Source organism: Eublepharis macularius, chromosome 10 (assembly GCF_028583425.1).
Source record: "Eublepharis macularius isolate TG4126 chromosome 10, MPM_Emac_v1.0, whole genome shotgun sequence".
Taxonomy (NCBI): Eukaryota; Metazoa; Chordata; class Lepidosauria; order Squamata; family Eublepharidae; genus Eublepharis; species Eublepharis macularius.
The window spans coordinates 37,597,496-37,624,064 of NC_072799.1; the positions used below are offsets into that span (position 1 = coordinate 37,597,496).

At 43.3% G+C, this 26,569-nt stretch overlaps 1 protein-coding gene and 1 pseudogene across 1 annotated transcript in view; both read right to left on the reverse strand.

Annotated features, from left to right (window-relative positions):
• The window catches only part of PRSS12 (serine protease 12), a 69,465-nt gene extending 45,684 nt beyond the window's left edge, over positions 1–23,781 (reverse strand). The window contains exons 1-3 of the mRNA XM_054990143.1: positions 23,345–23,781; positions 9,365–9,503; positions 1,542–1,720 (exon numbers count right to left, since the gene is read on the reverse strand). Coding sequence (XP_054846118.1) covers positions 1,542–1,720; positions 9,365–9,503; positions 23,345–23,750 — 724 coding nt within the window. The 5' untranslated portion in view covers positions 23,751–23,781. The remainder of the gene's footprint in view (positions 1–1,541; positions 1,721–9,364; positions 9,504–23,344) is intronic.
• Positions 17,851–18,311, reverse strand: LOC129336799 (U1 small nuclear ribonucleoprotein C-like; annotated as a pseudogene).
• Positions 23,782–26,569: the final 2,788 nt, after the last annotated feature.

The window sequence follows — 26,569 nt, forward strand, 5'->3', positions numbered from 1 at the left end:
ATTTAACTGGTTTAAAATGGTCCATATGCAGATGAGATGGCATATGTATTAGGCATTTCTTCCACTTTGTCTGTATTACAGCTAGCATCCAGATGAGAGTGTATTGATGCTATTTTGTCTGCAAAAAACTTAGCAAAGGTGTCACCACTAATTGACTATTCTGGAGCCAATAAAGGTTCAAATAAAGGCATCAGAAGATGACGAGATACCTTAAATTACTGGGATGGTTGTGAACCAGCTAGTGCAATGGTTGCAGAGAAATAATGTTTGTCACTATCACCAGCAAAGGTGACGATTGCCACACGAGTGAGTACTTTTGGCCAAGAAAAGCACAAGCACACAACATAGCATGCATTTAGTCCAGAGACTTAGTTCTCAAAGGGTAAGGCATGCCTTCCTAAGGAGGTGCAGGCAGCTGCTCAGGGAGACATTATCTCATCCTACAAGCAGCTATCATGAGCTTCATAGCTGCTCCTCCTTCCATTGACTAATGATGCTGTGTCCATGTACGTAGAAACTCCTATATTTTTTCTGCAGGAATTGGAATTTGCATGTTAGGAATCATAGCATGTTGCTGTAAACTACTTTCACCCCTAGCCTGAAAGAAATTAATGAAGAGAGTCAGATTAATCTGTCTTTCCTTTAGTTTAACGATGTATTACAGAAGTTTAGCAGTCTAGCACAGGGCCAGGAGTGCAGGCTTTTTCCTTGACGAAAGATGGAGTGGGGGAATACAAACAAGCAGATAACAGGATGGACGATTACCCCCTAGATAATAATCTAAAAGTCCACTGAAAACAGCAAGACTCAAAGAACCAGAGGCGTAAGAGCTGCAGTCTGGATCCCTGAAGGCAGAGTCTTTGGATGAACATGTCGGTATCTGAAAAGCCTCTGTTGCGAAATAATTTCTCCTGTTTCTGGCTAATTACAGCCAAACTAGAAATGTGTATGAACGTGAATCTGCCAGTTACGCAGAAAACAGGATTTGGGGGTATCTGATATACAAGCAACAAGAACAGGGAAGGCAACACATGAACTTTCCTTCCCCTGCTGGGCTGCAGTGAGGCAAGGGACAGGCAGGAGTGAGAGTTCTGCACCCCTTACTCACGGCATCATTTCACTTCCTACTCTGGATCTCCAACCACTCCCCACTTTCTACATAGCAGTAACATCTGGGACTTTAATGCACAACCCTCTACTTGGGCTCTCAGATTCCCTAACACCATACTTGTTATTGCCTCCAAGAACGAAAAGTGATACAATTGCCTCCTAGTTCTAAAATGCAATCTAATTTAAAAGAGGGTAAATTATTATATTAGTCAACAGACCCTCATGTATTCTACCACCAATATGTCTCTATAAGGCTATTATATTGTATTTTCACGTGCACTGTGTAATCTGCCTTGAATCTTAGTGAGAAAACCCAACTATAAATGAATAATAATAAAGATAAACAAATAATAATTTATACTGTATCTAGGAAAGGCAACTGTGCTAAACATAAAACCAAAACAAATAATGTATATGCATTTATATTTTACCATGAGAAAAGCTACATGTGACAGCAGCTGCCATATTTTGAGGACACGTTCCACCCTGCCAAATATGTTTTTCACATAGCAGGATGTTTTCTTCATCACCGTGGCAACGTACTTCACTCCAGTAAACAGGGATAGGGCCTAGTCCAGAGAATGGGGTTTGCTTTGCTGTTCCTCTTTTTCTATAGGAAGAATAATAAACACAGGGAGTTAGGAAAAAACACCGAGACAATTAAAAACGTATTATGCAAACGAAAGATTCCAATGCTTCATTGCAGACTCTGCTTTCCCCTTCTTTCTTAGAGGACTCAGAGCACACCTCTAAGTCACAGCAAAGAAGATATGTTCACTATTATTATGGGATGTAAGTACATAAGTTCAATTATTCTGTTAAACATTACTCTATCAGCAGCTCATCTAGTGAACCTTTTCAAAGTGTGAGGGAATCACACATTATGAAGTCTTCATATATCCTACAAATTTGCCTCAGTATCGTCAAGGGATGTACTTTGTGAGTTTCATGCTCAGTATTTTAAATTCTAAGGTGCATGCCTGCCTGCCTAACTCAGGGCAGGCCCATAGCAAGTGGGAAAAGAAGGCTGAAGTCTCCCCCCTCAATGCCATTTTCCTGGCCTGAAGTGGTTCTTGAGAGTCACAATTTACCCCACTGGGAAACTTTGCATTTCCTGAGGGTTATATGTACATTTCCCCAATGGGGAAAATAGCAGGTGCCGGGGGCCATTTCAAGTTAGGGCATGGCAAAGGGGAGAGATTTAATCTCCTCTCCCCATATACTTAATTTCCCTCTCCCCATACACACTTCTGAGAATTAAGTTCCAAGCATAGAACTCCCACAGCATGTCCGTCATCAGAACCAGGAAAGACAAGTAGGGGACACAAGGTAGGACCTCCGATGCTTTTAAAATGTTCCTAAGCAAAAAAACCAGGAATCAGAATTGCCAATGCCAAGACATTCTCTGGCAAGCATGCACTATTTTTTTCAGTCTCCTTTTCCAATTGGAAGCTCTCATGCCAAATGTCCTGCCCTCAGAACTGTCTCTTTTAAACTCTTCAGAAGCTGTTTTGGGCTCTACAGAGTAAACATCCTAAAATACTTCTGATGTGCAATACATGCACGCCTTAGACCATATCCTAGAACCAACAGAAGAGAAGGGGAAATGGCTCAGTGGTACAGCACCTGCTTTACATGCAGAAACTCCCAGATTCAATGCCCCATTGTCTTCCATTAAAAGGGATGGGTAGACCTTTACATGAGACCCTTGAGGGCCCCTGCACTCAGTGACCTTGATAGACCAATAGTCTACTGGGTATTAGGCACTTTCATGTGTTCAGAATCAGAAACTATAAGCAAGCCTTGTAGGTTGAAGCACCAGAAAGCAGCTCCAAGGTTTAAAGGCAAGCAAAGGGTTCTACAGGGATGCTCATAAATAATTCCCCCTCTGAACCTCTGCGTAAATTGTAACACACTGTTGCATTTAGGGGATGACAGCAGACATAACTAATACTACCTAATTAATACTACCTTTATGTGAAAAAATTAGCTGCTCATTCTGAAATCGATAGTTAAAACTCTATTTAACAGCAACTCACAGTCTATATTTATGCCTTGAGAAAGCCACAAATAAAAATATTTTAATATGAAAACTAGATAACGAAATTGCACAAAACACACAGCTGGAAGATTAAGCAAAACTGCAACCTCCAGATGGGCAGAACTTTGATCTCACCTAATCCACATATTTTTGTAAATTGGCATGTGCAGATTAATATTAGATTATAGAAACAGTTTACAGTCCGTTCAAACTGACTGCCCTTTAAGAACGAATAATCTCTAGTTAACGTCACTGTGCAAATATTCTAAATGAACCCATCAAGGCTTAGCAAAAAATATCTGGGGCATGAAAAAATTAAGTAATGAAATCACTCTTACTTTGTGAGATATGGCAGGATTGTCCTATTCAGTAGAGATGAGACTCCTATGCTATTAAAAGAAGCATATGGGGATCCTATACAGTGTAGTTTGTCCTACAGTAGTGCTGCCATAGTGGGAAAACCTTCTCCCTTTTAAACTCCTATTAAAATGTAATGCTCTATCCTATTGAATCTAGCCGGGATACTGTGGCATATATTTGGCTATTTAAATTTATCAAACCTTTTGGATTCAGCTTTAGACTTAGAGTCATGTATAACTGGAAATATGCACAAGCATTTTCCTCTGCCCAAATCCTCCTTTGAGAATAAAAACTGCAATGAAAAAAAGGGTCAATGATACAGAGTTAATTTATCACCTCCGCCCAGGTGACCTTTATTTCCTATGAAATATCTTCAAAAGTTATAATTCGTTCATTAATCACATCTTTGTGGTGTAACCATAGCAACTTAGTAAGTTTGACATTTCATTATATTGATGCCAGCTTGTCAACTTACGTTAATTAAAACATTCACATTTCAGACTGTCAAGGATTATAATATGATGATGAGCTGCCTAACATTTATATAAAATTCCCCACTCTTTTGCATAATAAAGAATGTGTTTCATGAGCATATCCTGGCCCCCATTTTCTGCAAACAACAGAAGTAACAATAGTGATTTAGAATAGAGAGGGAGGGAGGGAGAAGGAGAGGGAAGGTGAGAGAGATTGTGTATCAGGAATGGAGATGCAACTATGAGCACAGAGTTTCATGATTTGCACTCGCTAAGATATATTTTGTGATAGGAAAACAATGGCCAATGCAAAAATGATAAGCCTTCATCTGCATAAATTGAGATTTAGAACCATTTTAAGCGCTACAAATGTCTGGTACAGACAGAACTTATACTTGGGAAGCCACATGCAAACAATGTAACATGATATAACAGTAACATTATATACAGTGCAGTCCCAAGAAGAGTTACTCTAGTTTAAGCCCATGGGCATAAGCATGCTCTTGACACATACGAGAACCTAATGTGCAATTTGCATAAAAGGTCTGCCAAAGACCATCAAACCCTTATTGTATCTCAAATGTGTTTTGTGAACTAGGGTTAATATTTCAAAGATACTAAGTTCAGGGAAAACTTTTTAAGGAGATCAGAAACCAATGGTTAAAGGACGTGAATGAAGGGACACATTGGGGCATCATAGTTCTCAGTCTTATATCTCTTCTATCTGTGAAGCTGGCACTCTTCTACTCTGTCAATCCTAAAATGCATGTGGTGCTGGAATAACATTTGGCATACACGTACTGAACAGGCTACTGCTTTAAAATTTCCATCAGCCAAAAAGTCCATCATATGCCAAAGCAAGAGCCAACATGTTCTGAGATAAGGGCAATTTTGAAGAATGAGGAACAAGACAATTTCATGCTCTATACAGAAGCGTCTTCAAATAACCACACTGAAACTGCAGTCCTTTCTTTATAATATACATACCAGTTCTTATTTTATATTTTCAACAGTCCACCCGCCCACTTAAACACAACTGTGTGCAGGGCTTTTTTTCTGGGAAAAGAGGTGGTGGAACTCAGTGGGTTGCCCTCGGAGAAAATGGTCACATGGCTGGTGGCCCTGCCCCCTGATACAGAAGGGAGTTTAGATTGCCCTCCACGCCGCCAGCGGTGCGGAGGGCAATCTAAACTCCCCTCTGTCTGGAGATCAGGGGGCGGGGCCACCAGCCATGTGACCATTTTCAAGAGGTTCCGGAACTCCGTTCCCCCACGTTCCTGCTGAAAAAAAGCCCTGACTGTGTGGCACAGTTTTCCATGGTAAAAAAAATCCCAAACATGGCTCAGGAGGATTTCAATGTTCTGGTTTGGTTAAAACAAAGGGTTTTTTTTAAATCACAATGTGACAATTAAGTCTTAGTAACATCACAGTTCTTCATAAAATTCAGAGAGGCTTGATCTAGGACAGGATAAGCCAAGCCTGGGCAGGTGTTAGCTTTCAACAACAAGCCCATCCCAGGTGAGCAACAGTCCCTGCAAAGTCTTAACATGCTTCTTTTGTTGTCTGGCTTTCAGGTGTTTTTCCCTCACCTCAAAGATTTTATCACTTTATTTGACCCCAGGATATTTGAAAAAGTACCATTCTAAACCAACAGTAATATTCTTTCCTCCTTAACTGAGACACGAAATAGTAGATACAGGTTATTCCAGGGAGAAACTGTTCCACTATACAAGACACAGTAGGTAGTGACCGAAATTATCAATACTTGAAATTATGCTTACAATTTTACCATTTTGCAGTAATTCCATTGACTTTCCATCAGTTACCAGGCTCAATTCAAAGTCGTGACTATCACATTTAAAGCCCTCCATGGCCTTGGCCCCCCCATATCTGTGCAACTGCCTCTCTCCCTATGTTCCACCGAGGCAGCTTCGCTCATCTGGACAAGGCCTTCTGCAGATACCATCCTGCAGCTGAGCTAAAACACATGCTGCCCACACACGTGCTTTCTCTGTGGTCGCCCCCACCTTATGGAACGGTCTGCCTGAGGAAGTCAGGGAAGCTCCCTCTCTCCTGGCTTTCCACAAGCAAAACTCAATTATTCAGGAAGGTTTTCTACCCAGATTACAGAGCTGTGTCATAAGAAGCAGTTCAGAGAGATGCACTGGTAGGGACAGGGACTAAATGCTACTCTGTTGGGCAATGCCCACCTTCTGCCTTCACCCAGCTGGGATCAGGAGCGGAACAGGTGGAAATCCCCCGCCCCCGCATTCACCCAGCTGGGATCTGGAGCAGAGCAGGTCGCAATGCCTACCTGCCCTTCACCCAGCTGGGATCAGGAGTGGAGCAGGTGGCAATGCCCATCCCTCGCCTTCACCCAGCTGGGATCAGGAATGGGTGGCAATGCTCACCCCCTGCCTTTACCCAGCGGAGATCAGGAGCAGAGCATGTGGCAATGTCCGCCCTCTGCCTTCACCCAGCTGGGATCATGAGCGGAGTAGGTGGCAATGCCAGCCTGCCCTTCACCTGGCTGGGATCAAGAGCAGAGACAGGGCAATGCCTGCCCCTCACCTTCATACAGCTGGAACCAGGAGCAGTTAAAGAGAATGGCCGTTTCCGTAATGAACCAGGAGCAGAGCAGGTGGGAATGCCCGCCCTCCACCTTCACACAACTGGGATCAGGAGCAGAGCAGGTGGCAATGCCCACTCGCCACCCTCACCCAGCTGTGATCAGGCACAGAGCAGGTGGCAATTCCCACTCACCCTTTACCCAGCTGGGATCAGGTGCCAAGCAGGGGACAATACCCACCTTCTGCCTTCACCCAGGTGAGATCAGGAGTGGAGCAAGTGGAAATGCCCATCCCCTCTTCACCCAGCTTAGATCAGGAGCAAAGCAGTTGTGAATGCCCGCTCCCCCTTCACCTGGCTGAGATCAGGAGTGAAGCAGGTGACAATGCCCTACCCCCACCATCACCCAGGTGGGATCAGGAGCAGAGCAGGGGGTAATGCCTGCTCTGCCTTCACTCAGCTAGGATCACCCAACTGATAACAGGAATGGAGCGGTGGCTACGCCTGCCCGCCTTCACCCAGCCAGAATCAGCTGCAGAGCAAGAGGAAATGCCTGCCCCCCTTCACCCAGCCAGGATCAGAAGTGGAGCAGGTGGCAATGCCCGCCCCTCCCGTTCACCCAGCCAGGATCAGGTGAGGAGCAGGTGACAATGCCCATCCACTTTACCTGGCCAGGATCAGGCACAAAGCAAGAGGTAATACCCACCTCAACTTCATCCGGCAGGGATCAGGAGTGGAATTGGTGGCAATGTCGGGATCAGGCGAGGAGAAACTGACAATGACCACCACCTTCACCCAGCTGGAATCAGGTGTGGAGCAGGCAGCAATGCCTCCTCACACTTCACCCAGATGGAATCAGGCACAGATTAGGAGGCAATGCCTGGCTTTCTTCACCCAGCCGGGATCAGAAGCGGAGCAGTTAGCAATGCCAATCCCCTCAGCCAGGATCAGGAGTGGAGCAGATGACAATGCCTGCCCCCCCCCGCCCCATTCACCTAGCCAGGATCAAGCACAGAACAGGTAGCAATGCCCACCTACCCCCCTTCACTCAGCTGGGATCAGGTGCAGAGGAGGTGACCATGCCCGCCCCCCTGGCCTTCATCCAGCCAGAATCAGTGACAAATACAGCCTGCCTGTATTATTTATTATTTATTGACTAGTAACAAAGCCTGTATTTTATCCCACAACAGGCTTTGTTGCTAGTGAATAAATAATCTCTGTTTACTGGTTACCTGCCTGAGAATGAAATCTATTTAGTGATTTCATATCTGACACCCATACATGTATTTTAGGGTTGTCAATCTCCAGGGGGGTGCTTGTGATCTCCTGAAATTACAACTGATCTCTAGACGATAGAGATCAGTTGCCCTGGAGAAAATGGCTGCTTTGGTGGTTGGACTCTATGGTATTATACCATATTGTGGTTCCTCCCCTCCAAACTCCAACCTGCCCTGGATACCCGCCCCCTAATATTCAGAAATTGCCTAACACGGAGTTGGCAACCCTAATTATGGAATGAAAAACTTTATAGGAGGATCCTTTCTACTTCTTACTCAGAAATGAGTTGTATATAGAAGCTTATAATGTATTCAGGATTGCTCAGTATTTTCAGGAAATTTCTTGACAATGGCACTGAAGAGAAGAACACTAGCATAATCAAGAAATACATCTAACCAGTTCTCCCAGAGCTGCAATGGCTGTTTATTTGTTTATAGGCCCAATTCAGTGCAGGTAATTAATTACCTTTAAGGCTCCTTAGCTAAACTGCTCCGCTCCCCCCTACTGTCTGAAGTATGGAGGGAAATGGAAAGAAATAGGGCTGTCTTAGCAGCAGTGCCATGCCTTCCCCACATCCCTTTGCCTGACATCAAATCTTTTGTCATCAAACTAATTTGTCCACGAATTTTGTGGATGGATGGCTTGTACCTCTCTTCATGATCAATCTCTACTCATCATCTTTTCACTGTCTATATTACTGCTGCTGTTTTAATGCTCCATTTGGCTACCTTTAATATAATGGATGTTCCTCTTTTAGTACTAGCTGCTATTACTAGATTTTGCTGGATTTTTTTGGATTTTATGGGTTGAGATTTTTGTTGTTTTATTGTTGCTTTTTGTGGGGGTTTTGTCAACTGCCGTGAGAGCCATTCAGCTAAGAGTGCATGGAATGCATACTAAAAAGGGGATAAAATGAGCCCCACAAGTAAGAAAATCGAGAAAGGGCAAGGAGCGATAGAGAGCAACATCTGAGACTTGAGAAGCTGGATCCCACAGATTTCCAGATTCTCCTTGTAACCCTGAGATCCAGACATGCACAATTTTTAAATGAGAAGGAGAGAAGTGGGGGAGGGTTTGAGACCCTGGGCAGTTGCCCAAGAAACATCAAATGATAAACTCCACTGCACAGGGTACAACGCGCATCAAGAGTCAATACAGAAATGCCTATATCATCTGTGCCTAGTTGTCTAATTAAATATATATTTTATATTAGGCTTAGTCAGATTTTTAAAATATTTTAAGAGAAAGAATTAAAATTATAAAATGATAAACTGACTTATCATACAGTTTTATTTTTGAGACTTTAGGGGAGGAAACTAAACTTTCCTTGAATCTGAAGAGATAATGTGAGATGAAAACGTTTTAAATAAATAAAAATAAACAAACTAGAACAACATTTTACAGTTTAAAAACTGCTGTTTAATTTTAAAAGGCTTCTTTTCAAAAGAATATATTTCCGGTGATTAATTCTTTGGGCACTTTCTAAAGGCACTGGATTTATGCAAAAGTCACAGCTAGAGGCAATTTGACTTACCCAAGCTCAAGTTGTTGACATATCACCAATGCGTCATTATCATCCCAATGACTGCTGCAAATTGTCCCCCATATTCCATTCAGATAAACTTCAACTGTGCCTTCAAACTCATTTTTGCCACCTCGAAGTCTCACTGACCCTGTTTCAAATAAACATGTCAAATCTCACAAACAGATATTGACAGCATCTGTAGCAATCTCTCTCTCTCTTTGAAGTGCATCTTTCAGACCACATCAGTACAAAAGACATATTCTTGTTCCCAAACATATTAAGAGGGCTTTTTCACGGGTATTCTTTGATACATTTGACTGAAATGACTATTTACTAGTATGAGGTTTAGCTACTTGGTGTTAGATCGGGCTTGTACAACCAGTAGCTTTAAGGCAGATCCATACAATTTTTTACCAACATCAGCTGACCTTGCAGTAAGCAGTAGAAAATCAAAGGAACATATTAATATGTTCATGTGTCCCCTTTCAAGAAGGCCTTGTTGCAAGGGGTTACTTCCAAATACAGTTTGTACACAGAGTCAATTGGGCATGCCTGAAAGTGGGCTGGGGAACAGCTAGGGCTGCAAGAGATCAGCTAGAGGCAAGGGATCCTCCACTCCCAGCCTCTGCCCCCCCACCCCCCGCCACCACTCACCTAGCCAGCAAGAGGGAAGGGCCCCTGGAGACAGGCCTGGGAGGCAAGAAACCTCTCAGACCAGTGCACATCGGGTGCACTCCCCACAGTGCAATGACATCACTTCCGGAAGTTAGGTCATCACGTCTGCTGGGAGTACTCACACACAAGAAGATCACCCAGGTAATTGCCAGGTCCCCCCCCCCTACTCCTGCCGGGAGATTAAGGGGACCTGTCACCCCTAGGATCAGCCCACTATCAGAGGCTAGACAAATGAATCCTCTCACAGTGAAATCCTAAGTTCAGGATTTCACTGTCATTCTCTAGACCTCTTAGAGGATCCATCTGTCTGTCTACTGGAGTCTAATACTAGCATTATGGAATAAGGCTGTCAACTTCAGGTTGGGAAATTCCTGGAGATTTGGCAGTGGAGCCAGGGGTGGAGTGAGTTTGGGTAGGAGAGGAAGCTCAACAGGGATATAATGCCATAGACTCCATCCGCTGAAGCTACCATTTCCTCCATTTCTCCATTCTTATTGGAAAAAAAATCAGGGTAAAACAATATTTAATTAATTCAATCAGTAACTGCCTGCATGGATAACAACGATTCATAGCATTTCTGTAAAAGAGATTGACTCCCTAAAGAGGTAATTACATGTTAATGTGGCAACTACTGAAAAAGTTAAGCTGCAAATTCTAACTTATTCTCCTTGTCTCATGGGTGAAACCTGAAAAGGTGCGAGTGCTTTGTTAATTGCTCTGATTCTCCAGCTACTGCCTAATAATTCTTCATATCAAATACACATTCCTTACTACAATGTAATGAAAAAGTACATTTTAATAACTCGAGCAGGACATTTCAGACACAGAAATAAGCCGCATATAATTCCTTTTTAAAAGGCATTCTTAAAAAAAAAAGGAGACCACCATAAAATACATCCCTACATTAATTTTAGAATGTTTACCTCCTTTTAAATTACATCTGGTTTAAAGGAATCAGAAAACAATCACATGAATTACATAGCATCTGCAGTGACCCATATAATATTATACATGTCATAGATGCCAGAAGTTTATTTTAGGCCAGAGAATGCATTTGTTGATACTTGGCCATAACCAAATACCGCTTCGCAAAGCTCATGTGAATTTATGATCAGTACTTCCTCCAGACTACGAATGAATTAAGCAAATATCCCCCCCACACACACACACACTTCAGTACTGACAAAGACATGACAAGCATAATGTTCTACACATAAATGAGAAGCCTGATAATCCATTTTAGCTTCATATTGGATTTTCTACAATAATATATTTCTGTAGTTTTGTATGCTAAACCCCAAAATTATGTTTTATGCTACTGTGTTATATAACAAACTCAAAAAATGGAAAAGTATGATTACTGTGACAAAGTTCCTACAACACATGTGAACACTAGCAGCACAACAATTGAAAATATTAGTTTGTGCGTGTAAGGTCTGCACGTTGTATCCTGTGTAGAAGGGCAACACATGTAGTTTTGTGTAAGACAATGACAACATATTACTGAATAAACACAACTGAAAATTAAGTCAATATTCCAATATGCCTGCAGTGGCCCTAACATGGTCTGGCCTGACCGCAGGGCAGCAGTTGCTTATTAATGAGGCCCATTCCGCAAAGATGCCAGCAGGATGGAAACTGAAGAGGAGGTGAAAGCAGAGCTGTGGCTGGTTCCAGGTTTCAGAGCACTCAACAATTGGCCAGCAGGAGCTTCCAGCCCCTGAAGGAAGGTTAGAGAAGTGTGCCATTGCCCAAGAATGGGGCCAAGCCCTTGGGAGTACACAGTGGCAGGCTTGGGAGTGGGCAATGAGGGCAGTGGTGGGCACTCACAGGCTATAAGAAGGGCACGTGGGAGGAGATTGGCTAGGCCCTAAAAGTGAGAGCAGAGTGTGTCTGAGGTGAAGCTGAAGAAGAGAGAGAAGCAGGCGGAGCACAAGCTGGAGAGCAACTGCCTGAGCCAGAGACCTGCAGGGGGCTGGATCTAGTGAGGGAGCCCTGAGGAATGTAGGTGCTCAGGAGGCCACAGCAGCAACCAAGCAACAAGGCGAAGTTAACTGTGGGCCAAGATATTGAAAATACCACCAATAAAAGCAGAGAACATGGTCTTTGAAGTGGTTTGTGGAGCAATAGAAGGAACTTTTGATGTGCCCTTCCCCACAGCAGGACCACAATATTACTCACTCTTAATATGATTACATGAGACTGTTTCTGTGCAAATAACATATGTGCCAAGAAGTACAATTTTATATGCAAAGTGATATTTTAAGCACTTTATGTTATTAAGACTCCACTCCATATATTTCCGTTTTCCAAAAAATAAAAATGAAAAATTTCCCCCCATGGCTTCAAACTTTCCAGAATTTTTACATCTCTAATATTGAAAGCAGCCTTCAATGTGACTGAGATCACTCTTTTTACATATTATTTATAAGGGCTACCTTGTACATATAAACTAACAAAAAAAACCCCTATACAAATGTATTGTGCACAACTTCCAGCCATAGCCCACTTCGTCAGATACATAAAGTGTTACGTCCAAACAGCAGAAAGGAAGAGGGAGACATTTTGAAAAAATCTTGAAGGCTCAGTTTCCCAATCAAGGTGTGTAATATTTCACTGAAGATCAAGAATGAAAATAAAATCCTGTTAAAAGAGTAAAAGATCCACTGTATCAATAGTCAAAACATTTGCAAAGTTATATGTATCTGAAGAGTGTGCATATACCTGTAAGGAGGAACAACTGTTTTATGTAGTGAGCTAACTATCCCCTTGTGTGTTCAGTGATAAGAATAAAATCCACTTATGAATTCCAACTCAGCAACTTCTTGCTGGAGCCTTTCTTTAAAACTTCTCTTCTGAAGTACTGCAACCTCATTGCAGAGATGCCAATAAAGGGAGGTTATCTTCCGGGCAGGAGACCAGCAAGAAGCAGACCAAATGGGATTTATGCAGAAACTAGGATTACTTACAACTGGTAGACTAATCAACCATTTTTGTACAATCCATATTTTAAACAAAACAGGTTTATCATGAAATCTGAACATAGCCTAAGGTTTTTTAAGTTAAACGGCTTGAATTCACCTATGAAGAAATCACAAAGCAAAATTATTTCCAGTTGCCTCAGTGGAACATAGAACAAAACTACAGACTTGTCAACAAAGAGACATAGCAGATAAAGGACATGTCCTTCTGTTGCACCATTTAGTTTCTGTAATACAATATTTGTCTTCCTGCATATTTATAAGAGCTTGTTCGAAAACCAAGACATTATGCAGACTCACAACACTCCTTAAGACTCATCTTCAGGAGAACATGCCAAGCATGCCAAAGAAGTCATTATTGGATAACAGCAACAATCAACACAGACTCAACAACGAAAGTACTAGCTGGATAATGTAGAACATCTGTGATTTGATATAAAAATATAATTCAGAAGAGGCATGAGGGAACACACACTCAGAGAATCAAAACAATGTTTCTCAGATTTGATCACTGTGAACTGACCTTAAACAAGGTATATTTCTGTCACTACTTCTTTTGTGAAGGTCAAAAGTAAAAAATTACTTGTACAGGGCTCTAAAAAAATGGACTCAAATATCTGTCAGAAGCCAGTAATGATTATTGGTCACATGGAGATGGTCATGGAACAGCAAAAGCAAAAATGGAAAAAAGGTCACCCAGGATACCAGAGGATTAATTTATTTATTTAGGAAATTTATATGCCATCTCGTCAGCGACCCACTTGAGCTGGCTTACAGCTAAAACAAAACCATTAAAACACATTAAAACATGCTATTTTGAATGCCCTGGATTAAAGCCCAGTTGCATAGTATAAAGTAATATAGCTACAACAATCTTCAGACCAGAAGTGGACAACAAAACACCTATAAAAAATAAAAGCCCGAGTTAAATCCAAATAGGCACCGGCCAAGCCAAATAGGCACCAGCCAAGCCTCACAGGGAAATGAGGTGCAACCACAGAAAATGCCCTCTAACTAGTTGTCAGCTGTCTTACCTCTGGACACAGAGAGCAGGGCTTGACTGGTGGGCTGGACAATATGGGAGGAGGCAGTCCTTTGACTTCCCTGAACATGAGCCACTTACGACCTCATAGGTAAAAATCAGCACTTTGAATTGTGCCCAGAAACAAAAAGGCAACCAGTGCAAATCTATCAAGTACAAGCAGGGCTTTTTTCTGGGAAAAGAGGTGGTGTAACTCAGTGGGTTGCCCTCAGAGAAAATGGTCACATGGCTGGTGGCCCCACCCCCTGATCTCCAGATGGAGGGGAGTTTAGATTGCCCTCCGCTGAGTGGCGCAGAGGGCAATCTAAACTCCCCTCTGTCTGGAGATCAGGGGGTGGGGCCACCAGCCATGTGACCATTTTCAAGAGCTTCCAGAACTCCGTTCCCCCACGTTCCTGCTGAAAAAAAGCCCTGAGTACAAGGATAATACTATTCAAGTATCCAACCCCCAACAATAACCTGGATTCCACATTATGGACCAACTGAAGTTTCTGAATGGTTTTCAAAGGCAATCCCATGTAAAGTGCATTACAGAAATTTAACTTGGATGTGGACAGAGAGTGGATCATGGCTTTCTAAATCATACTTTTCAAGAATTTACAGAACGAGGACAGAGTTTCTGCTGAGAGTTGACAAGGGTATTCCTGTTCTTTCAGCAGAAACTAGCCCTAAACATATACATGAGCATACAGGGCCCACACACATAAACGGGGGACAGGAACAAAAATGCTGTTCACCTCTCAGTACCAAATATTCTGTATTCGCCCTTTCCTACACACATTCATTGAAATGAGGGCACACACATACAGGACATACTCACTTTGGCTCAATCTCCTCACTATATACATAGGAATGTTTGGGCAAACATATAAAAGGGGAGGTGGAATGGCCACTCTCATTCCAGTCTCCCACTATGCCTGTTGACCTTTTGAACACATACGACACATGTAGGGGCAACAACCTACTTTTAAAAGTACCTGGATGTGAATGTGATGTGATGCTGGCATCCTAGAGTAGATAAAATCTGGAAGTAATCCCCACCCACTCTGACATATAATAAAATCACACGATGTAACATGGGCATGATAAAGCATGTTATAAGGTTTCTAAAGTTTTTATAAACCATGTTATAAGGTTTCTATGAACGTGTTTCCTGAAAGTTCTTTACTTTTCATTCTGGCCTACACAGGGCCAGAATAAAGTTTCATTTTTTAAAAAAATGAAACCACCCAGAAACAAAGAATGGTGGCAGCCAGCAACTACAAATATCAGGTCCGTTTTTAAGGGCAGTTCAGGCAAGCCAATTATTCCTGTTTGGAGATACCCACAGTTATAGCGCTATGCTAGAAGGTTTGCATAACTGCTGTAGGGCTGGGTGGTAAGCAGTCATAATTCTTTCTCTTGCCATCACATCATAATAAAATAAAAAAGCAAGCTGCCAGCTACATAGCAGGATTCTTAGTTCAAAAAACATTTAGTGCTTAAGTGGTTGGCCTGTAAGTCAGCACTCTGCTGATTCAAATCCTACTGCCATGAGCTCAGTAGGTGGCCTTGGATAAGCCACTCCTCTCAGCCCCAGATCCCCAGCTGTATTGTGGGGATAACAACATAATTGACTATGTTCACCGCTCTGAGTAGGACACTAATCTGTCTAGAAGAGTGGTATATAAACATACTATTAGTAGTAGTAGCAGTAGTAGTAATCATAATAATATTTAGCATTTATATAATGCTGTGTTCAAAACGCTCCACATGCTTTTTGTAATCTTTACAACAGCCCTGCAAGATGGGCTAAAATAATTATTTCCTATATTGTAGGTGGAGGGCTGGGAAACAGTGGCTTGCCAGCCACCTAATAAGGTTGTGTCAGAGGCAAACTTTGAGCCAGGCTCTTCTCCAGAGGGGAGGAGACTGACACATCCCAGCTAACAGTTTGAGACCATATAAAATCTGCCCTGCCCTCTTTTGCAAGTACCTTTATAACTTGACTTTGCCTAAGGACACAGACCAAAAGGCAAGAGACAAAAGGGCTCTGACCTCTGACTCACAGCCTGCTCCCCTGCTTGCCAAGGAACAGTTTCGTAAGTAGTATCCAATCATCATGAGCTTGAACCAGCTTGCCTGGACACTTTGCTGCTCAAAAAAATTAGCAAGGATGGGAGAGCCTTTTACCATCTTATTCCCTCCTTCTTCACTCTTTGCCTCTGGAGCCTGGTTTTCGTTTGCTGTTTAGCACCTAATTGCCTTGTGTTGCCAAGACTTCTCCAGAGACCCTCAGTTTTGACTCTGCTTGCGTAAGTTTCTGCAATTGTTTCCAAAGGCACTTCATCAATACAACATATCTCTTTCTTAAAGAATAAATTCCATATCCTCTTTGGGGTTTTTTTTGTTTTGTTTATTTAAAATTGTATTTTGTAAGCCACTTTAGATGCTTAGCAAGATAAAAATGTCAATATAAAATAAATTCCATGATCATATTGTCATATTTATAGAAGTAAATTCAGAGTTTATACTTGTGCTGAGACACACAAGCAATTTCAGTGTTCAGCTATATTCAGCTTCTATCACATTATACACAGATTACTGCAGTTCTATCGTCTTTTGTTATCGCATCAAAGCTGACTTATAGAGATCCCATAAGGATTTCAAGCCAAGAGATGTTCAGAGGTGCCTGCCTCCACACACAGACTTTGGACATCCTTGGTGGTCTCCTATCCAAGTACTAACCAGGGCTGACCCTGCTAAGCTTTTGAGATCTGATGAGATCAGACTAGCCTGGGCTATCCACATCAGGGCACAATGCTCTAAGGAACCCTAAACTTTCTAATATTTGACTACACATAATATTTTCTTGACATATCTCTTATGCCATGACAAAAATGATGGGAGTCCCATATGAAGATGGGAAGTTGCTTTCTACTGATTTTCAACTTCATTTCATCCTTCTATAATATAAATACACCAGGGGATAAAAACGAATTCATAGGCAAGTCTAAGTGAGCTTCGCAGCAATAACAAGCCAAGAGCACCATAAAACATTATACTCCTTTCTACTGCACATTGGGAGAGGTGGGAAAATATGTGTGATATGAATGCAATGAAGGGAAAGCTAGCATACAATTCTCACTGAGGTAGGAAAATGTGTGATACGAATGCAATGAAAGAAAAGCCAGCACACAATTCGCACTGAAATCAACAGGATTTCAATGGGACAAACACAAGCACTCAATAGTGCCTAGCAGCCTGGTCCTAAACATTCTTCACTGGGATCAATTGTTACAGAGCTAACTTTAAGAAACACTGGTTTGGAATGCAACTATTTAAGACCCAGCAATTTCAGTGGGCTTACATGTGCCCAGCTCTCCCTGGACTGCAACCAGAGATTGTAATGTGATGTCACCAACAGCCAATTCATTCTGTTTATATTCAGCCTAGCAATTAGAGCTCCAAGCCAGAAGTATTTGATACCTCCTGTTACCCTTTACAGAAGGTTATGCTATACTTTCCAAGGCAAGCTGGAAGCGGAATACAGACTAGTGCTGTTGAGATTGATTCTGTTTTTTTAAAAAACAAGTATGAGCATTTTAACAATTCACAAGCAAATAGATTTGAAACCAGTTAAAGTATTAGTCCATGACTCCTACTTGTCCTCTCCTCCCTTCCACACACATGCTGATCATGTAAACTTTTTTTTTTAAGTTGATTTGGGTGGTATTCTGGACAATGTAACTCCCAAGCCTCTGTCACAGAACAGCATATATAAAATAAAGAGGAGGAATGTTGCTTTCCGCTCCACTTTATCTGTCTGGATGAGCCATTCCTGGTCTGGTTGACACCATCATAGGTCTGGATGGAGGTCTCGTCATTGGAGGCCCTGGCATCATTGGCATGTGTCCTACCATGGGCAGTCTCATTCCTGGAGCAGGTCCAACTGGCATCATCCCTGGAGGAGGTGGACCCCTCATTGGCATCATCGGAGGTCCACCCATATGGGGTGCTGGCATCATACCAGGTCGTGGAGGGATATTCGGTGGTGGTGGTATCATAGCTCCTCCAGGAGGTGGGGCAGAGAATGGAGTGGGTGGGATTGTCCCTTGTTGAAATGCAGTCATTGTTTTATCAGTCAGGCTCTGAGCTTGTTCTTCCATCCATTTTTGATAGGAGTCTTTTACATTCTCTGTGTTTTCTTCCACTACAATGGGATTTCTTATAGACAAGAGTCATGGGTATCACAGTAATTGCAATAAAACTTGGGCATGTTGGCTTTGGATGCTGCTCTCCCAGCCAAATGTACTTCTCCTGGAAGTGACGCAAACCATTATCAAGAGAATTCTGTTGATGCTTGCCACAGGCTGTGGATAAGCATGGGTGGGTCGGTGACGGAAAGAGAAATAAACCAAAAGAAACTGTCTGATTTCAGCAGAACAGGTCACTGTATGTTGTTATATAGATGTCCATCAAATTCTACTCCATTCCATAAAAATGTGAGTTACTACACATTTATTGCTCCTGAAACCTGAAAATCCCAAAGTAGTGCACATACTAACTATGCCCTTATCTGCAATGGTTCCTTTATAGTGTTAAAGCTGATCCCTTTATTGATTCATGATTTCCTTGTAAATAACAGATATGAAAATGATTGCAGAATTTGTCTGGTGAGCTACTGAGGTGGGAATAATTCAAGATGTTCATGCAGAAAGACAGTAATGACTCCCAAGAAGCTGATACAAATGCATAATTATATTTTAAAAATCAGCCCCTATAATATTGTTATACTGATACACCATTGTTACTATAGGTGGAACAGGTTATCTCAATTCCCAACATTTCCTTATATCTCCGCAGGGAAAGGGCTAGAGGCTTACTTTTAAAAAAAATGCTGGAAATTCAGAGAACTTGCAACACTTATTACAACAGTCTATCGATGTAACATTCTACTGCCTTTAAAAAGGCAGGGTAAGGAAATGACTGCCATGGGGACAAAGTCAGGAAAATAGCTGCCATATGGGCAGAAAAAGCCGTATTTACCCAACCACACAGACTTTACTCTGATCTTTCTCAAAACTTCAGAGCAAAGTAGGTTTGAGAAACTTTGGAGAAAAGCTGGGGAGGGGGACCCCTGAGGTGCATAAAAGAGCCATGATGCCACGGGGAAGTGGGAGAAAAAACAGCTTTTCGAAAGCATTGAACTTGGGGATGATAACCTGTATGGAAGGCCTCAAAGTTGCATTCTTGCTTCTTCAAGAAGCAGATCAGTGTGTTCAGTTTTGAACATGATAGCTGAAGTACTGGACATGCCACATGTTTATACTAGGATAGATGAGTCGTATGAACCATCAGGAGACATTTGGAGGGGCACTTCATCCTTCAAGTCTGTTGTGGAAGGAATGTTTACACTGAGTGGCTTCGCTTACCACAAATAAATGTGATGCCATAGAATGCAGCTGCACGGACAAAACATACGACGGGTCTGCTCCTGGAAGACCAAATTACGAAATCCTCATTTTAAAGGACTGATTCACTCAGGAGCCTGTGAATGAGAGGGCACATGATAAGAAGTCCCTGGGTGACCACAGCCGCTAGTTCTCACTGCTATTAAAGACCCCCTGTGGAGATATTTGCTTCCAACCCTCTTTCAGTGCCAACCCTCTTTCAGTGCTCACTTATTCTCCCTCTGGCAATTCCTGGCTGCTTCAGGAACAAAGAAAATGTAAAAGAAAATCTCAAAGAGCTGAACTTTCCTTGCTCCTGCTGCTCTAAGGCTATGAGCTGAAATGCTGCCAGAAGGAAGATGAGACAGCAAGTAGATGGCACTGAGAGAGGGCTAGAGTGGGGTCTCTACAGGTGATTTCAGCAGTTGTCAGAAGTGTTTGCTTCTCCGGTTACTTGGAGACTTATCACCATGCACAGCCTCATTCATGGGCTCCTGTGTAAACTGTGTAAAGTTTCAACTAAGTACAGATAGTCAATCTGCAGCACAAGCGGTAGCGGGGAGAGGCTCCTAGGAAGGCTAAAAGCAGAGAGAGAGAGGCCTGGACTGCTACCTGCCTCTCTGTGCTGAAATGCTGCCTGTTTTCCAGCTTAATATATTAAAGGCAAAACATAACAGTGGTATGTATGTGCATGTGCAATATACATATATTCATTATATGCTGTCCCTTTACTTTGTGCTGGATTTGCACTGATTTACGTTAAAGTAAATCAGTTTATTTATTTCATTTATACCCTGCTTTGCTCCCCAGTGGGGATTGAAAGCAGCATACATAACTCTCTTCTCCTTTATTTCATCCTCGCATCAACCCAGTGAGACAGGCAAAGAGGGTGTGGCTGGTCCAAGATCTTCCAACAGGCTCCCATAGCAAGTGGGTATCTGAAGAAGTGAGCTGTAATTCATGAAAGCTCACACCCTAACACACATTTTGTTAGTTTTGTAAGTGCTACTGGACTCTTGCTCTTTTCTACAGCAAAGAGAGTATCTGACTGTTGTTCTCCCAGATCCTAATCTGATACTCTAATCACTACACAACACTGGCTTCTGTACACTAGCATTAACCCCTATCTTTCCTATTCATTGCTAGCTAAAACAGTTCAACTTTGAAAGATAATGCATAAACTAGAGTCCCCCAAAGTGGTGCCCAGCCCATAGACATCATGGTGTCCACCAAGCTTTCAAGAAAGTAGGTGGGGCCATTGGAAGGCAGAGCTTGTTATTGGCTGGCCTTATTCAAATGAAGGGGTTTTCCACAGTTGTGATGAAGCTGTCACAACCACTGGAAGATCAAATGGACTAGTGTGCATCTGAGATTTCCTTAGTGTGTGAGTCTATTCCCTTTTCAGACCGTCCTCCTTATTATTTCCTCTTTTCTTTCTCTCCAGCTCCTCAGGCTTTTAAACAAAAAGAAAATACATTTTCTATTTCTTTTTATCTCCATTCTGCAATTGTTTTGTAGAGCAAGGAGGGAGGTATTACATTTGGCTCTGCCTCTGCAGCAGCCATTTTGGAATAAAACTCACCACCCCTTCTCAAAATTCCAAAGTTGCTTACAGGCTCAAAAAAGTTTGGGGACCCCTGAAAACTGGTGTTTTGCTACTTCCTCATCTTCAGTATACTTGGTAAATTTTTAAATTTAAAGAAGTGTAAAAGAGACTTTCAAAGAAGTGGGGAAAGGGACTACAAACTGGAATCTGTCAGGCATAGGGAACAATTTATTATTACCTACTATAGTGAAGTCATTGAAACAGATGGACTGGGAAGGCTTCTTCCTTCCTGGTGACAAAGCCATAGTTAGCAATAAATCCTTTACAGTTTTTTAAGCGATTTCTTTACAAAGATACATATTTCATCCCACCACTTTCTCATCAAAACATTTGGGGGAAACATACTGAAAATGGAACCTAACTGGATTTGGCTTACAAAAGAAACTCACTGGGCACAATCATCAAACCAAATCTGTTTATTAGAATACTCTTCTACCAAACCACTTTTTCTAAATGAAAGACAAAGTTTACACAATTGCTTACATACATTCTGAAAATAAAGATACTAGTTAGCAAGACACACAAAGTGTGATTTTTTTTAATCTTTATTTTTGTAACATCCTTCCATATCTCTTTTGTCTGCAGATTTCTAAAAATGTTTTGGGTGGGAGGGGAAGGGGAACAGGTGAAAAGGGAGATGTTTCTTTTTAATTTCCATCCCCATCTAATAACTTATGCACAGATGCTACTTGCTTTATTTCAGCCTCACCAACGCAGATGGTTGATGAATTCAGTGTTCCAAGACATCATGAGGGCAGTATCCATGTGTAACCTTCATCTCCCACTGGATATTGGGAACTAGCAGGGGTCATTTAAACACGTTTTCAACATACTTCAAGTGTGTTCCATGCCCTTCTCTATTATGCTGTAAGCATTGCTGCAAACGCATAGATATAGCACTTAATCATATTACATTGAACTACACCATAACTAGCCTTTGCACACCTCAATCGGTCATCTTTAGAACAGCAACAAATATATTAGATTTCAAATTTATTGAAATCTAATATTTAGAATAAAGAGAGGTTTATAGATAGTCACTAGCAAACACACACATAACTGCTAGATCAACAGGGCATACAAAATCCTCCAAGAAGTTCAAGCAAAGCATGCGAAACCCCAACAGTACATACATACCTTCTATAAGAAAAAATGCAGTGTGCTCTCTCTTACTCTTTCTCTCACTCACATATACACTCACACACCTACCAATAAGCAAGCACAGTTAACAGAATCCAAGAGTCAACACATGTCAACCAATTCTGTGCATACATACACACAGTCAACACTCAAACACACCTCTAAGAACAACGTACATAACTGTCAATGCATAAATGCCAGTAGAGGCATCTTTCGCAACTCAGGTGCATCCAACATCCATACACACTCATAATTCATTATTTATTAGCCAGCACCAAGGGTCCATATTTAGACTCTAAAGCAGGATATTTTTTAAAAAGTCATACCAGAAAGGTACACAAACTAATTGCATGCACACACCAAGTGCCTGCAGTGTACTTAACCTACCACAAACACACCTGGACATCTGTAACAATATGCAAAACCTCAATATGCAAAACCCCGATGTCAGCACACCTGTCTCGCAACCAAAAGGTATTACCACCTCATCACCCAAACAAGCCTTCCAAAATCAACTTCTTAGCCTAAGTCACTGGACTTCTCCTGGTGGCCCAAGATGAGTTGGTTGCAGCAGTGACATCCGATTTAAAGAAAAAGGCATTTTTGACTTCCAAAAGCGCCTACCCTGGAAATCTAGGTTCAATAGCATCTTAAAGACCAACTAGTCTTTAAGGTGCTATCGGTTCCGGATCTTGTTCTTCGACTGTAGATCAACACGGCTAAGCACCTGAGACCATCTTCCTGGAAATCTAGCAGGTCTTTACGGCGCTACTAGACCCGAGCCTTGCATCCCTGTTTGAGTTCCGTGTTGCTTTTTCAAAGGGACGTCTGTCTCTCTGAATGTTCCCTGCATTTTATTAAACTCTTCTGACTGCATTGTTTTAAACTGTAACCCGCCTGGAGTCTCGGCGAGAAAGGCGGCCTAGAAACGAAATGAGTAAAAGCGGGCGGCGCTCCAGCCCGTTTCGAAGCCACCGCCGTTCCCTCGCTTGCCGGGCGGGGCGGAGAACAGCGGCACCTGCCCAATGGACGCCGCGGCTTCAGCCGACCCCGCCCGGCCCCGGCGGGTTCTGTAGCGCGCGCCCCTGGCCCCGGCCCCCCGGCTCGGCTCACCCTGCCGGCAGTCGCAGTAGCCCCAGTCCACCCTGCCGCGGCTGTTCCTGTAGAAGCACCAGGGCCTGCTGCGGCCGTCGGGGTTCCTGCAGAAGTTGCGCTGGCTGCGCAGCCCCCGGCCCTGCGGCGTCCGCTCCAGGAAAGTGGGCACGTCCGCCCAGGGCAGGCACTCGGCGCCGGACTCGGTCACGTTGACGAAGCGCCCGCCGCCGCGGGGACAGCCGCCGCCGCCGCCGCCGCCGGGCTGGTGGTGCTGGAGCGGCAGGGAGGGCGGCGAGCGCGGCGGAGCCGGGGCGAAGAGCCGGGGCGCGGGGAGAGCCGAACGCGCCGGCTGCGGAGCGCCCGCGTCGGGGAGCGCCGCTGAAGCCGCCGCCGCCACCGCCAGCAGGACGCGGGCGAATGCCATGGTGCCGCTCTGGCGAGCTTTGGTCCATGGCCCCTCGGCTCTCGAGCCCTGGCCGGGAAGCAGAGGGCGGGGCGCCGCGTCCCGCTCAGCCTCCCCGCCCGGCCGCGGAGTCGCACCTCCGCCTCGCGTCGCCCGCAAGGGCTGAGGTACGGCGCGGGAGGGGCGCGCCTCTCTCCGCCCGCCCGCCTTTGTCTCGAACAGCTGGGTGCAGGCCGAATACCAACGGGGAGAGCTTTCCTTCCCTTTGCCGGGCCCGAGCTCTTTTGTGAAGGTGCACAAGTGCTTTGCCGGGGCAACCCACCGGGAGGCACCTTCAGATCGGGAACCCATTAAGGTCTCCGGGACAGGACCACGTCCGTTTCGGGAATAAGAGGATAGCTGATAAGACCAATCCTTGTCATAACGTTTATTAAGAACTCATAGAACACATTTATTTCGATATTTTGCTCCGTTCTTCTGTCCAGTGGGAAACCAAAGCACTTATATCATGCTTCTCCCCTCTTTTTATCCTCGCAACAAACCTGTGAAGTAGGTTAATCTGTGACTTGGCCAAAAGCACTCAGCAAGCTCCCATGGCAGAACGGGGATTTGAACCTGGGTCTCCCAGATGCTATGCTAACACTTGTTTGGGGGTTTGATAGGAATCTTTCTTTAAGCAGTGAGCTCAGGTTGGGTTGCCAACATCCAGGTGGGGCCTAGAAATCTTCCAGAACTAGAGCTTATCTCCAGACTACAGTTCCCCTGGAGAAAATGGTTGCTTTGGAGGGTGGACTCTATGGCATTATACTCGCTGAAGTCCTTCCTCAAAACCTTCTCTCCCCAGGCTCTACCTCCAGATCTCCAGGAATTTCCCAAATCACAGTTGGCATCCTTAGCACAGGTACTCTTCATTAGCAGCAATCTGAGTTTGTGACTGACCTCCGAGATTGGGTGTGTGTGTAACTTTGCAGACATACTGGGGACTCTGCTGCTTCCAATTCAACCTCTCCAGTTTAAGGAGGTGGTGCTGAAACGAAAGAGATGAGTGGGGGCTGAGGATGCTAATGGTGAAGGGGGGGCACAGCCAGCTTTTAGCCAAAGAAGAGCCCCTGAGATTGATTGGGAAGAGAAGGAAGCTAAGTTGGAAGACTCTTCCATCCTTGTGCAGTTACCTACAAGTGGCAATTAGAAGGTGGCAGATCAGTGCAGAAGCATGTTTAGCACAAATCGCTGATTGGCTCACAAGCAGTGGCAGAGAGATGGATCTGCATGTGGTGCCCCTTTCCTAACCTTCCTCTCCAGCCTCAGGGAGGAGGTAGGATTCCTTGGAGGAGGGGAATCACCCCCAGTTAGCCTGACAAGATCTCCTTGGAAAGGGCAGGTAGCAAATAGTTATCCCTGCCACAGCAACCTTATCATTTTGCACACAGGCAGCCCTCAATAGCTAACAGCCTTTTCCATCTTCAGCTGCCACTGGGATATTTCATCTCTCGTGCTTTGAAATGTTAGAAGTCTGATGCAAGCATAAACAAAAGTTTAGTAATCAATTGTTCATAAAGGGGAAACATCTGTCTGCCTGGATTTGAGTCCAGTGGCACCTTAGAGATCAACAAGATTTTAAGGGATAAGCTTTTGGGAGTCAAAGCTCCCTTCCACAAATCCTGCTGTTCTACTGCAGACCAACAAGGCTACCTACATGAAACTTATCTGTCTACTTGTTTCTCTGATTGCTGTTAATTCTCGGAACTGCAATTCTCGGTTACTGCATTTCAGGCTACATATCAGCTACCTGGCCAGCACTTCATCATTGAAAGTTGGAAATCAATAGTACCCCACTTCTGAATTAAAAACAGAACTATTGTAATAAACAGAATTAACTTCTTTCTAATGTATTTAAGATTGGGGAAGTGGGTCTTAGTCTCCAAGCCACTCACTCTGAAGTACATTAACAAAGACCCTTTGGAATTTATGAGATAATACCAGAAAAAGCGTGGTTGCTATTTTCTAATGTAATTCCACACATTCTTTCCTGTTCAGTTTCTCACTGCCGTGCCTCCCCTATATCAAAGGTTCGTTTTATTTTCTGCTATTCGTTTAAGTACTGGCATGCTTCCACATACTAAGATTCCTACTTCAGACTCCACGATGCCTTAAGATACTTGGGGTAGTCATCTCTGTTTAGTTTATTATTATTTATTTATTTACTTCATTTATACCCCACCTTTCTCCCCATGGGAACCCAAAGTGACTTGTGTCATTCTCCTCTCCTCCATTTATCACAACAACCCTATGAAGTAGGTTGGCTGACAGTGTGAGTGGCCCATGGCAGAGTGGGGGTTCAAACTTGGGTCTCCCAGATCCTAGCCTGACAGTCTTAACTACTATACCACACTGGTTCTGATTGGTTTCAACAGCCTCTGATGTCAGAGACAGAATGTTACATGAGATTGGCTAAAGCAGCTAGACCATTTTATGAAGGAGACTGGCTTAGGTCAGACTCCACTGCCCATAAATATCTGTGAGTTCTGGACTTTTCTTTTGCCCCCGCTTCCGAGCATCATGATATCTGGAGACCCCAAAACCAGTAGGCATGGAGTTAAGGACTTCTCCACTGTCTTGGAACTGCAAGGAACTCTGTACATGCTCTGACAAACCTGCTACAATCATAAGTAAAATGCATTTAGCTGAGTTAAACCAACTGTATTGCTTTTATTTGAGACACTCTGTGTTTCCCTTGTATTTTTGTCCGCTTTCTTACCCCTTCATTTCATTATAAGGTCGAAGGTCCACATTCAGCTTCTGAAAACGTTTAGTATTGTACAAAATGGCCCTAATCTGAT